The 14,734-nt window shown below is 38.1% G+C and overlaps 1 protein-coding gene across 1 annotated transcript in view; it reads left to right on the plus strand.

Moving 5' to 3' along the window:
* Window positions 1-10,105: 10,105 nt before the first annotated feature.
* Window positions 10,106-14,734, plus strand: part of Lnpep (leucyl and cystinyl aminopeptidase) — an 88,331-nt gene continuing 83,702 nt past the window's right edge. The window contains exon 1 of the mRNA XM_005326140.5: window positions 10,106-11,397. Within this exon, the coding sequence (XP_005326197.2) occupies window positions 11,379-11,397 (19 nt within the window). The 5' untranslated portion in view covers window positions 10,106-11,378. The remainder of the gene's footprint in view (window positions 11,398-14,734) is intronic.

Genomic DNA, 14,734 nt, shown 5'->3' on the forward strand with positions numbered 1-14,734 from the left:
GGTCCATGAATTTCCTTACTAATATTCTTGGTTATCAGTGAATTAAAACAAATTTTAAATAACTTCATTTTACATTTCTATTAATTTTTATCAGGAAGATCAATCAAGGTGCCTAGTTTAATGCATTCCCAGAAACTATAATAATTTGGTTTTCAATACTCAAATTTTATCAATTTTACATCTGAGGCTCCTTAGGATGTAAACTGGTTTGCAGCATTGACTGTGTTGCATTGATTTCTCACAAATAAGGTTGTGAGATGCTTAACACCATATCACACTTAGGAAATTGGAAATAAAAACAGATCATTTGGGCTGGGGTTGTGTCTCAGTGGTACAGCGCTTGCCTGGCATATGTGAAGCCCTGTGTTTGATCCTTGGCATTGCATATAAATAAATAAATAAAATAAAATATCCATTGACAACTGAAAAATACTTTTAACAAAGGCAAAAAATACCAATCATTTGGGCAGGATATAAATCAGGAAGTTTTCTAATATTCATAGGAAGAAATGGCTAGAATGCCTAAGAAATGCAGAGTTAGCTAAAAATATAGAAAAATATTTTTATTTCTCATTCACTTCTGCAAACCTTACTTCCTAATCATAAGTTCAAGATCTTTTGCTAATTTATTCTCCTATCCTCAAAAGTCCTAATCTTCTACCATGCTCCCAGATTGGAAAACTGGTTTTCTATTCTCAGTGCATGATTCAATAATTCCCATCTTTAGGTATTTACTATCATGATTTTATACCACTGTGAGGAATTTCCATATTAATACTACCTGGAATATCATCCCTTCAGTCATCCAAGCAACTATCTCTGCTAAAATTATAAACCTCATTTTTAAGTAGGCAAAAAAGACTTAAATAAAGGACATTATTTCTTAGTTTTAAAACTGTACCCATTTTTAAACACTGTTGTCTAATAACACAGAATCTGGAAATTCTAACTCATTTCTAATACTTTGAGTTGGAGCTGGGATGAGAATCATAGGACATTTTTTAAAACTAAAAATGCACACAGACTAGGATGGGTTGTGGGAACTTTTCCTAAAAGGGAAATAATTTTTTCATGGCATAAGGTTGCTGGCATATAACTTTATCTTCTTTTTATTTGCACCTCCACAAGCAAAAACTAGGAATCTTTGAAAAAAAAAAAAACAGGGCTTTTATTTAACTGGAGAGGTGTAAACAAAGAGACCAAAGATGTAGGAAAAGATCTGATATGAAATAATCATGCACAATCTGTATGAACCAGACAGAGTCCACAGTGGTGAGACTGTGGTTCTGGGCAATTTAACTCATATTCAGAAATGGAGTTAGGGATTACTTAGACAACGATGCATAAGCTGTTGTTAATAAAAAGAGGTTTGATAACATTTAAAGATTTGTGTCTGTATACTCTTTTTCGAAGTGGTGCCTTGTCTATGGACACTAGTATCAAACCATAGTTTTTAAAAATAATTCTATCTTATTGAATAGTCATTACCAAGTAGGGAAAGTACATTATTCTTCTAGTGTCAGATAACAATGCCTCTAGAAAGCCCAATTATTTGTATTTGAAGACTAAGGATAACATACCAACTATTGGCTTCTTTCACTGAGGATCTAGAAAGAAAGAGCACCAACAGCATTGGCCTTGTAAATCTTATCCTAAAAAGGGCAGTCCACCAAAGGAAAACTCATGGATTTTCATTAAAATATATTTCCCCTTAACCAGTCACTTTCCTTTTACAATTTCACCACTACAGATTTCTTCCTTTGGGCGACTAAAAAGGTAAAATACTGTATTGTATCTCTCATTAGTCAAATTTTAATTGTGGCTTTAAAAAATATTTATACTTAATTATTTACAACTGCTTAGAAAAGGACTCTGAACATGAGAAAAGGAATTGAAGAATAGATTCTGTAATGAAGAAAATAGCCTGAGAAGCACTGGGTGATAGGAGGGTTTGGAGGGCAGTATCTGTCACTTACTCAAGTGTATTTATATATATAGATACCAAGTTGATAAATATTCGTTGACTATAAAGAAGTGTCTGGCAGTAAGGAAGAAAATTAGCAAATGAAACCTAGAACTCAGAGACAAGCTTACTCAGCAATTTTTCTTAGCTCATCCTTCTAGTACATGATTGTACACATCTGTGTCGGTATCATGCATTATGTATGAATCCTCTATGCTTGTCCTGCTTAGCCCAATGGTGTGTAAGTGCTTTAAAAGCAAAGCTTTAGCTCCTCTTTCGTTTTTAGTTCTTTTTGGTGCCCTGCACACCACAGGCCCTCCATAAATATTGCTGAGTGACTGACAGCCCGTGTTGGCAGCCTTCAGAAAAACACCTGAGTCAGCTGAGAGTTGGCCAAGAATCATAGTGAAGAGTTATTTTCTGTATAAATATTACAGGACTTTCTCATGCTAAAAACAAACAAAAATTTGAAGAAAGCATATTACAGGAAGAAACTTTAGGTGCCATGTCAGCATACCATAAAGGAAAAGGAAAACTAAATCAGAATCTCCAGGACTAAAAACAAGTCTCTAGAAAGAAAAAGTCATTCAAGATTTCCAGTTAGAAATAATTTCCAAAAATATCTTTTATATCTCCTGACTTTTACAATCATTCATTTTCATGACTGTAGCAGGTCCCATCATCCCTGTCACTCACTCTTCAGCCTAGCTAGGCCCCTTCTGTTGTACGGCTTAGATGCCAACGCAGCGCTGAAAACTTTGATTTCTCAGGACATCACTATTTTCAATTATTTCTTTAAAATATATTAGCATTATAGACTGTTTGCTATCACACTATATGTTGTATACTTTACTATATTTTATGAATCTAAACCTTTTTCTTGTAATCCACACAGTATTAAAATCTCATAATTCACACTTAATAATAATAGCAATCACATCTTTAGAGCTGACTTTGTGCCAGTCTCTTTTCTAAGCATACTTAGGTATGTTAATTCATCTGATCCTAACATTTGCCCTATAAATTGGGTTTGCTCTCAGTTTACAAAGGAGAAAATGAAGTCCAGAGAGGTTAAAAAATTTGCCTCAATCATGGAGGTAGGAAGCAGCAGAGGCAGATTTTGACCCTTATGAGTCCACCTCCAGAGGCTAGCTATCTACTTTAGTCCTGGACTGCACCCCTTGTACCATAGGCCTCTTACAGTATAGGGTTAATTGAGTGTTACCTATGCTACAGTACCCAGCAGTACTAGATAAAAATGTCTTAGGCCATATGTTAGATCTATTGAGTCAGAATTCAGTACAACAAGGACTAGGAATCTGCTTTTTTAACAAGGTTCCTAAGAGATTCTAATGGTCACGAAAGTTTGACTATAACTTTCAGAGTGAAGACTTCATTTTAAGCATTTCTAATAGGCTTATATATCTATTAGATATATATGGAGATGATATATTTGTGCATGTAGGACTTTCTACAATTCTCTATTTGTAAAAAGGCCAATGTTGAATTGAACAAAGCTGTACTTTTAAAAATGGTAGCAGCTAGCTGCAAATCAAGCAAATTTGCTTGTACAATGCTGAAAGAGCATGCAATTTACATTACTATTTCATTTAAATCAAGAATGGTTATTGGTTATTTTAAAATCATAATCTCAAGTCTTTTATTGAGATATAATTTACTTGTCATATAAATAACACATTTAAAGTTTACAAATCAGTGTTTCTTAGGATAGTCACAGCTGAGTGTGACTATCAGAACATTTTTTATCATCCCAATAAGAAAATCTGTAGCTATTAGCAGACTGAAGAGGGAACCACTAATTTGCTTCTTATCTCTGTAGATTTACCTATTACCTACTATAGACATTTCATATAAATGGAATAATACAATATACAGTCTTCTGTAACTGGCTTCTTTCACGGAACATAATGTGGCATGTTTGAGGACTTTATTACAGTTCTTTGCTAAATAATATTTCCTTATATAGATATTCTACATTTGATTTTCCTGTTATTCACCAATTGATTAATATTTGTGTTGTTTATACTTTTTGGCTATTATGACTAGTGCTGCTATGAACTTTCCAGTACAAGTTTTGAGTACACATATGTTTTCAATTATGTCAATTATGTAGGGTATATACCTAGGAGTGGAATTGCTGGATCATATGGTAACTCTAACTTTTTGAGGAACTGCCAGACTGTTTTCCAAAAAAATGGCACCATTTTACATTCTAGCTAGCTGTGTTGGATGCTTCCAATTTCTCTGCAGTTTTATCAACATTTATTATTCTCAGGCTCTCTGATTCTAGCTCAAGTGGAGGTAAACATTAGGTCAGGGAAGTTTTTATTTGCATTTCTTTGATGGTGAATAATAGAATTTTAGTCTGTTTTGTGTTGCAAATACCAGAGGGTGCCTAACTTAAAAGAGATTTACTTAGCTCATGATTCTGGTGGCTAAAGAATTCAAAGAGCATGGTGCTGGCATCTGGCTTTGTCACAACATAGCAGAGAAGTGGAAAAGGAATTCAGCTGCAGGTAGAAGGAAGAAAGAGGTAATATGGCAAGACAGGAAGCCAGACTGGGAAGGGGCTAGTCTCACTCTTTTTATAATTCGCTCATATGGGAACTAATCCAGGCACAAGAGACTAGACCCACTCTAGTGAGACTGCATTCATTCATTCATGAGGCTTGATCCACCAGGACCTTATTACCATCCACTAGGCTTAAAGATTCCATCACTTCAATATCACCATATGGAGCAGGCAAGCTTTTATTATTTTTTTATTTTTTATTTTTTATTTTATTTTATTCTATTTTTTTAATTGGTTGTTCAAAACATTACAAAGCTCTTGACATATCATATTTCATACATTAGATTCAAGTGGGTTATGAACTCCCATTTTTACCCCAAGCACGTGAAGCCTTGGTGGACATACTCAAACTTACCAGATACTGCACGTCCTTTCATGCACTTATTGGTCATTTGTATATCTTCTTTGAATAAATTATATTTAGATCTTTGCCTCCTTTTAATTGGATTACTTTTATTATGGAGCTATAAATGTTTTTAAATATATTTTAAAAACAAGTATTTTGTGTAGTATATAATTTCAAAATATCTTCTCCCATTCTATGGGCTGTCTCTTCCTTTTTTTTTTTGTTGGGCTCTCTCTATGTTGTCCAGGGTGGCCGTGGCCTGGATTTCACATCTTCCCACCTCCATCTCCCTGGTGACTGGGCTTCATTGCCCCCAGCTTCTTCTCACTTCTTCATGTTATTCTATTTTTTCCATATTTTTTTAATTGGTTGATGCTATTCTTTAAAGTCAATTCTATGTTGGTACTTATTCTCAATCTTATTTCTGTTACAAGGATATTGTTGTGAGTTGAGTAGTGTCCTCCTACAATTTGTAAATTAAATTCATAATTCTCAGTATCTCAGAATGTGACCTTATTTGGTAACAGGGGTGTTTCAGATTAATTATTTAAGGTAGTGTTGGATCCAAAGCATGGGCCTCTAATCTGACTTGTGTCCTTATGAGGAGAAATTTGTACATAGATATGAACACAGGGAGAATGCCAAGAAACTACTAGAACCTGGGGGAGAGAGAGCCTGGAACAGATCTTTCTTTAATGCCTTCAGAGGGAGCCTGGACCTGCTAACACCTTCATCTTGGATTTCTATCCTCCAGAATTATGAGACCATAAATTTCCATTGTTACTCAAATTGCAGTAGTTTTATGGTAGTCATAACAAACTAACAGAGATGTCTAATGCAAAAGTTAGATTTATTTTTCAATTTTAGCAGCTATATCAGATCAAAATTCATGGTTTAATAATTTACCATTTCTTGGTTTTTAATCTTAGTTATGTTGCCCAATTACATGAAATATACATTGGATTTAATGGGCTCTTTATTTTTTGCTTTATAAGTATCATAGGATTTTTTAAAATTATCAAAATAGTATTAAAATATGTCAGTGTCCACAAACCCAAGTGAACATTTCTTTTCCCTTTTGAACTTCCCTTTTCCCTTTTGAGTAAGAAAAGCAACCTTATTAAAATTCTTCCTTCTTCTCCTATGAGACAAGGGAGATGACTAAAGTCAGCATTTCACAAGAACTTTGTCTAAGAAACTAGTCATGGTAACCTTTTCATTCCCAGTATTTGGTTTCGATATGTACAAAACACAGTTTTAGCATATGAGACCTAAGGAGAATTCTAATGGGTGATATTTGAGAAAAGTTTTCTTGTTCTTAAGAAAGAAACACAAAAGAGAAAAATTCCTTCCCCACTGCAGTTACCTTTTGAGCTATATGGTAGTTAGTCTTTTGGAAAATTACTTATACAAAGGATTGCTGGCTGGAGTGAGAACTTGATTTCTTCATGAGGTTGGGAAGTTACAACTGAAGTTTGTCTTGTATCTGGGCTTTTAAAATTTTAATTTAACTTTTAGTTGTAGATGGACACAATAACTTTATTTTATTTATTTTTTATGTGGTGCTGAGGATTGAACCCAGTGCCTCACACATGCTAGGCAAGTGCTCCACTACTGAGCCACAACCCCAGCCCCTCTGGACTTTTTACTGTGAAATGATAAATGTCCTTGTTGTTTAAACTAGTTTGGTTCAGAGCTTTGGTTTTTCTAGTACAAAGCATCTAAGCTAGTATATAACTATTCCTTTCTAACAATAACCTTTTCCTTTACTTAGCTGCATTGCTTTGCTGATGTTAGAACTCCACAAGAACATCCTTGGATAGTTATTTTTTTGTGTGCTCTCAACATTTCTTAGTCTAAATATCTCTAATTAATGCAGAGTGTGTGTGCTGCAAATGGGTTACAGAAGTAATGAGATATTGACTCCTTCATTTGTTAGAGTGACTGGAAACATGGTGGTGGTCATTCTTGTTTTGGCATCAGGTAGTGTCCTCCATTTACTGAAAAGTGCTGAATGAATAACATTTTCAAATGTGTGTACTGAATTAATGTATTGTTAATTGGCTTATTTCAAAACAATTAAACTACTTACTAGTACAAATCCAGATGAGATATGGACTATCAATATAATAATGGAATAGCCTTCTTGTAGTCTTAAGTTTGCTCCATTTTAAAAAATTCATATCTTTTTTACATTGCCATTGATCCCAAATTCCTTCTAGATACAAGGAGGCAACAGCAAACTTCATAGCAATATTTTTAGAGCACATGTGGCCCGAGTTCCAGCTTATGTCTTCCCCTGGGCTGCGAGTAAGTCCTCTACCCTTTCTAGACTGTGGTTCCATCATCTGTAAAATATGAGGCTGATATAAGCCTCACGTTTTATGGATCTATGTAAACACATCTATGCAGGTACAGATCTTAGAACTATGGCAGACAAAATGCTTTTATTTTGATTTTAAAAATCCTATATTCATCGTTGTTAAGCTTAATTATTTTAAAATTAAGTTTTTATTAATTTAAACGGAATATTTTAATTTCAGCTGAAAAATTTAAATGTCAGGGTATTTAAAAATTATTATTTTAAATATACATATTTATGGGGTATAGTGTGATGATTTGATACATGTATATAATATTCAATGATCAAATCAGGGTAGTTAGCATTTCTGTCTCTGTAAATTTTTTTTTTTAAATTTTGATTACCACATAATAATTATGCATATTTATAAGGTACAGCAGGAGATTTCAATATACATTTACAAGTGTTCTGATCAAGTCAGGGTAATTAATGTTTCCATCTTATTATTATTATTTTGTTTTAAGACTTTGACTCCTCTCTCCAAGTTATTCATAAAATATATGTTTTTGAACTACAGTAACCCCACTGTGCTGTAGAACACTAGAATTTACTTCTACCTAATATGTCTTGGTTTCCATTATTCCACTTCCCCCTCAACCTGTCCCTATCCAGCCTCTAGGAATCACTATTATGTATTCAGATTGACTTTTTAAAGCACTGACATATGACAGAAAGCGTACAGTAATTGTCCTTCTATGTCTGACTTATTCCATTTAACATATTGTGCTCTATTTCTACCCGTTTTGCTGCAAATGATGAGAATGTTCTTTTTAGTGGCTAAATAATTGTGTGTACATACCACATTTTCTTTATTTGTTCATCTATTAATGGGCATCTAGGTTGATTTTATACCTTAGGTATTGCGAATAATGCAGCAATAAAAATGGTCATGGAAGTCTCTTTTTATATGCTGTTTCCTTTGTATATATGAGATAGCCGGATCATAAGGTAGATATATATTAATGTTTTGAGGAGGCTCTATATTGTTTTTCCATATGGCTATATTAATTTATATTCTTTTATAAAAATAAACAAATGTTGTTTATTATTCAGGAGAACCCATTGTTTTTTTCATGTTATTTTTTATAATTCAAACATTAAATGGCACACAGGAATAATTCTTAAAATGGTAAATGTATGTAGTAGATAATGTCACACTAGCTTCTTTGATAAAGAGTAGTAACTTCATAATATTTTGAAGTGTTAAGAATTCTTAAACTAAAGAGTAAGTGCTGTCAGGGAGGATGGGAGGGGTTAAAGATAGAAACGTAAAATGGGTTTCAGTAGTGAAATTGTAATACTTTTCCTCAGAAAGATTTTATGAAATTAAATATAAAACAGCACACAACATGACAAAATTCATTATTATCCTTTTGAGGGTGGCTAGGATGCTGAAGCATATTGTTTTGTTTACTTTTTTCCCACTAGATCTTAAGTCTTTTAAAGAGTCCTCAATGTCTTTTTATGTATGTAAGAACAGGAAGCGTGAGGGGCAAAGAAATTGTTTGCTTCTGTCAAATCTCACTAAGATATCTTGATCCACCTATATTTGCTAGTGCAGTGGGGAAACATTTTTGCCACAAGTCTGCAGAGTTGAAGTATTTAAAACAAAACACAAGACCACATGTTTCACACTTAAAAGCATAATAGACTGTAGCTGAAGGGTGAGGTGGGGTGGGGTGAGGTGAGATGAGGTGAGGTGGTTTAACAAGCTATGGAGTTTTAAATATCTCTGATACTAAGTGCAATGGCTGCAAAAATAACTCCAGAGAAACATGACATGACCTAAAATAAAAAGAGTCTCTTAACTAAGCAATGCAAAGAATCATTTTAACAAAATCCAACTTTGCTTATACTGTGTAATATATGAACATTGACACACTAACCCTTGTGGTTCACTTTTTATTTTTGGTTGTTAAGTGCCCTTACAGGGTCCACCCTAAGGGCTATTATCTTTCACACAGTGGGAAGAGAGAAGCTCTGAAATGTCATGTAATGGAAGCATTTTCTCTATATTGAACACAAACACATTAATTAGAAATATTCAATATAGATACACTGTTTTTTTTAGCATTGGCTGTGAATTATAGCTCTAAGTATCACTGTATCCATTCACTCATTCATTCAATAATTATTCATCTCATACTTATCTAGGCATCAGGATATAACCTTAAAAAGGGCATCACTCTGTCCTGATTGATAATAATTAAACGAAGAACCAAAACCATTGCTTTGACAGAGTTGAATGCTGTAAAGAAGTAAGGCCAAATCTTTATAGAGCAGACTGTGGCTGTTTTAGATGTGTGGTCAGAACAGCGTTCTTTGCAGAAGTGATATCTGAGCTGAGACTTAACGGACAAGAAGAAATCAGCAGACAAAATACCAAGAAGGAACAACTAGTTCTTTTGCAACGGATATGCAAATGAATGGTTAACAATGTCGTATGGAATTTGGCACTTTTAGGAACAGCTAGGAGGCCTCTGTAGCCAAAGCATGGTGAGCATGTATTGATAAGGTTCTAGAGTTAGGTAAGGAGTTTCACTTTTATTCTAATTAAAATTGGTATTCATTTGAAGTTTTAAAGCGGGGTGGGAAGTAAAAGGTGTAAGACAATTGACATTTTAAAATACGATATTGCACTTCGATTTCATTTCTCTGAATCCAATTTCTAATTCTGGTGTTGGTCGAAAAACATCCTGGCCCTCCGTCCCTGTTTGCCCTCGCCTAGGCTTGTTTGCACCCGACGCCCTGCTGTTGACAGCCTCAGAGGACTGTGTGACAGTTGGCAGGCGCAGTGAGGTGCATCCGGAGCCAAGTCGCTGCAGGGGCCAGAGCTGTGGGAGGGGAGGAGGGAAAGGAGCGGTGGCTGCGCCTTGGGAAGGGGGAGGCCTTTGCCGCGAGGGTGGAGGCGATGCGCACTCGGAGAGAGGGATGAGGAAGAGGGCGGAGAAGAGTTTCCCCGGGGTTCACGGGTCCACCGACCATTCTGTCTCGAAGGCTCACCAGAGCTGCCGGGATTTGGCATTGGAAACAATGGAGACTCGGGGCTGGAGACAATGGCGCGAGTGTTGGGGGACGGGAGAGACTAGGAGAGCGTCTTCGGCCTAGCGCCGCAGGGCCTGGCCCAAGGCCCCAGAGACAGCGCCCCAGGGAACCGCAGGTGTTGATTTAGAGCTGAGATCAGGCGAGTCTTCTGCCCACAACCTGCGGCGCCTGGGGCCCGGCCGGGAGATCCGGCGCCGGGTTTTTTTATCCGCCCGCATCTTGAGGCCGCGCCTAGAGCCGCCAGCTCGCGGACGCGACCCTGAGCGCTGTGGGGTCCGTGGGCGTCCCCGCCCTCACTTCGGTCTCCTAGCCAGCGAGAGACAACTCTGGGACAACTCTGCAATCGGCGGGCAGCCCTGCGGAAAAGACCCACTTCACTCGCTCCTTTGGCCTCCAAGCGATTTGCCTGGGGCCAGTCTCCCTGGAAACCGACGTTTCGCGGTCCGAAGAGTGACTTTTCCTCCTCAGGATCCTGCTCTGCCTTCAGATCTCGACTTCAGTGGCACGTCCTCAGCGAGGCCTCACATCACCAAGCCAACTGGATGAACGACCCACTCCCTCTCCATCACATCATCCTGACTGAATGCGCAGTGGGGCACTGATTTTACTCTCGCGTGTCTTCTGCGTTTGTTTATTGTCTGTCTTTGGAATGTCCGCTCCACAAGGGCGGGGCGTTGCTTTTCTGGCGCAGAGCCGGCCTAGCGGCGCCCAGGAACTGAAGGGCCTCCACGTTGGCTGAAGAAGTGAGCTAGCTTCGCGGTTAGGGAACGCTGCGGCCGCTGGCACTTCTGGAAGGGGCGGGGCTCGCGCTGGCCCCGCCCCTGCTGCTCTTTCCCCGCCTCTCCCTGAAGTCCTCCGAGGGTTGAGCTGAAGCTTCGGGCTCCGGCCTCCCTGGCTCTTTCTGCAGCCGAAGCGAAAACCCGGAACGGCGGAGCGGCGCCGCCCCACGCGGCACCTCCCCGGCAACCCTCAAGGCCCCGCTGGGCATGCTCAGTCAACAGGGCCGCTTCAGCTCTCGGAGTAGGAAGCTCGGGCGCTCCGGCTATAAGAAGCCGCAGCGGGGGGGAAAATGGAGCCCTTCACCAATGGTGAGTGGACCTCGAAACCCGGTCTCTCGGGGCCTCGGTGGGTCGTAGACTGTGGTGACACGCGGGGCCGGGCTACCGTCGTCCGGGTTTCCCACGAGGGCTGGGGGGCAGTGGAAGGGGGTCCGGAGGCAGCCTGCTGGAGGCTCGGGCGGCGGGTTTGGCCACTGGGGGCTGGCGTGAAGGTCGGCACCAATGCCTGCTCGAGGTGCGGCCACGACCCAGCGCTATTTTACACCGCCGAACCACAAAGTTTGGGCTAGTGCGCAGAGGAGGGGGCCGCGGGAAAGTTGGCATCCTGGCTTTGCCCCCGTAGAAGGCGGTGTCAGCCTCTACTCTCCAGCAGGAAGGATTAAACTGTGGCTGCCGCCAAACCCAACTTGTGCCGGTGGGTGAGGAGCTGTCCCCCTGTCCTTCAGCGAGTTGCGGGACTGACTTCTTTTAGTAGGGCGCGGTGGGGATGCGGGGCATGGCAGGGTAATTTCGTGGAAGGAAGGGAAACTTACGGGAAGATTTCCTCGCCCCTGCCGTGAGCCTCCGAAGTCCTGCCAGCATTGCCACTCTCCTGTTTATTTCTGGTGCACCCTGAAGGGCGATCACGCTTCCTTTCACTGACTCCTGATATTATCAGTTTTTCAATCAAGAACTCTTTGAATATGAAGGATCTGTCACGGTAATATCACAATTTATGGCAGGTGTTAAAGCGGGAGCCTGTATCCTGAAAACAGCCACAGCCTTTTACCGAATGGAGTGAATAAATCCCACCCTACTTAATAGCTTTTGTTTGGACCAGAAGGGCTGGAGTCAAAATACAGGAGTGAGATACCTGAACCATTTTGCAGCATTTGAGCTTATGGATTCCCCTTTAGGATAGAAAGTAAGAAAACTGCTAATAAGGGAGCCTACATACTAAAATTAGGGGATTCACTCTAGGTGACACGTGTTTTCCTGCGGGATGATTGGTTACTTCAGGTAGAGTATCGCATTAATAGGATACAAAAGTCTATACCTTGTTGAGTTAGTTCACCCAAAAGACAGATATTGTCCACTATATCCCAAACTCCAGCCAGACTTGTATACTTTGCTTCATTCATGGGATGAAGAACTATTAATTATATTCTCCTTATCCCTAATTCAGACTGCTTTATTCTACTGCCATCTTTCTGTCTGTACTGTTTAATTAGGCTTAATGATGATAACTTTAATTGTGAATTTTCTTTCATATTCAGGTTCTACCTGTAAGTGCTAAGGTTCTAAGAAAAGTCTAGTAAAGAGTTAAGGAAGATATGAGCTGAAAGGAACCAGAGACCATCTAGTATTTGAGTGTAAAATATGTATTAATACAGGTCATTAAGTCATTGTAAGTGAGTATTTCAAAGGCCTATTTTTTATCCTAGGAATAATTGTATCTTCCATGTTTGTAGGATTTTAAATGTGACATTTCATCTAATTAAAAAAAATCACAAGACTAAATCACTTATTTGATCAAGACTAATGCGAATTGTTTTACTGAACATTTACCTACAGGATTAAAATACATTTCCAAGTCTTAAAATTAATCTTCTCCCCTCAGAATATCTTACTCTAGATGTGAATAAATACAAATTGTCACAATTGGAAGGACAGTGGCAAAATCCCAGAGAACAACAACAACAACAAAAAAGCAATACTTAAATTTTCATGTAGAAAATTGGATTTCTAATCCTTTCGCGTCTATTATCCATATTTTCAGAGTTGATGCTAGAGACAGATTGACAATGTATCATTTTGGTTACTGTAGTTTCACTACTTGGAACTTGAATGAGCATCCTTTAGCAAGTAATATAGAAAGTACAGCAAGAAATTATATGCTGGCATTTTGAGGTACTTTTCAGGTTTTAGGTAGGTTTAATTCAAAACTTTGGAAGATTTGCTGTAGAATTTTCTAATATCTTCTAACATGACATGACATAATGGTAAATATGCTTATCTTTGTACTTAATTCTTTTGAATGCAGAAAATATGCACATATAATTTTGTCATCTGTCTGGGTGTTTTGTTGCAGAATAACTATTAGAATTTATTATTGAAGGATTTATCAAGCTTGGTATTGGCTTTTGTTACATGTTCATCCTCATTTAATAAAATCTTTACCACTTATGTTTTCGAATATGTCCATATTTAGACAAAGAGGTGTGGAAACTTTAGAACAGCTTCAGTGGTTCAGGACCACATATCTTTCAGTTAAAATCTTGTCAGTGGTTCCACCTCCTGACCTATAAATTTGTAAAGGAAGTGAATTTAGACATTCTGGCCTTTAAGATTTGTCTATCCAGTAGGGATTTCTGTCATTCCTCCATTTCCTGTCAAAAGTTGCTGCTCTCCCCAGCACCACACACACACAGACAAAAGTTGCTGCTGATGTGGCTCATTTTCTTGGGTTCTGCTCTCTACCTGTTGATGATGAGTTCATTTGATGAATATCCTATGTTGTTAACATGTCTGGGTAACATGCTGCTACAACCCATATAACATGCATGTTTCCAGAAAGGACTTATAAGGATGGACCTTAGGGTCGGGAATTCCCATTGGGTCCAGAAGATATTTTTGGCTTTGCCCTTGGAGAGGGACCGCTGACTGTAAAGCTGAAGACTGGATATCTAATTTGCCTTTGGATCTCTGGTGATTGTTTTATGGGGAGAGAGATTTAAGATTGGTTTCACAATAACTCTTGTGTCTATTAGGCAGGTAGAGGTGAAACTTTTAGGAAGTAGTGATTTATTCACTACAACCAAAAATTCTATGGCAATTATGTAGGTTTTTTTTCCTCCCTTTTTGGATAGGAAAATGATACTACTAAATGAAGAGAAATAATTATTTGGTGTCTATCTTTGTCCTCATTTGCATGCAGGGTTGGCATATTTCAGACTAACTTAAATTCATATTAAGAAATGCTAAAGCCAAGGTTTACCTTCTGAATCTGATTGACAAGTTCAGAGGTTGGGCCTAGATATCAGCAACTTCATTTTTAGGATACTAGAAGTGTTCACAAGATTTGGAAACATGTTGATGAATAAATTTCCTGCTCTTATATAGGAGATATTTTGTCACTACTTCGTAGTTTGTAGTGTGATCTGAAGTAAATTTAGAAGTTGGAAAAGCATTGGTATTTGAAGAACCAGAATTGAAAAAATAATTTAAACAGCTTTATTTTTTTCATAGGAAAATAACTGCCATAATGACCATATTGCTATAGCTTGGTATACAATTATATATTTTCTTATTTAAAAAAGTTGTTTTTGTTTACATTTTCAGGTTGGTGTCCAGTTGAAAGTATTTTTCATTTCTAAAATGGAAAGTC

The sequence above is a fragment of the Ictidomys tridecemlineatus genome, chromosome 1 (assembly GCF_052094955.1).
Source record: "Ictidomys tridecemlineatus isolate mIctTri1 chromosome 1, mIctTri1.hap1, whole genome shotgun sequence".
Lineage (NCBI taxonomy): Eukaryota > Metazoa > Chordata > Mammalia > Rodentia > Sciuridae > Ictidomys > Ictidomys tridecemlineatus.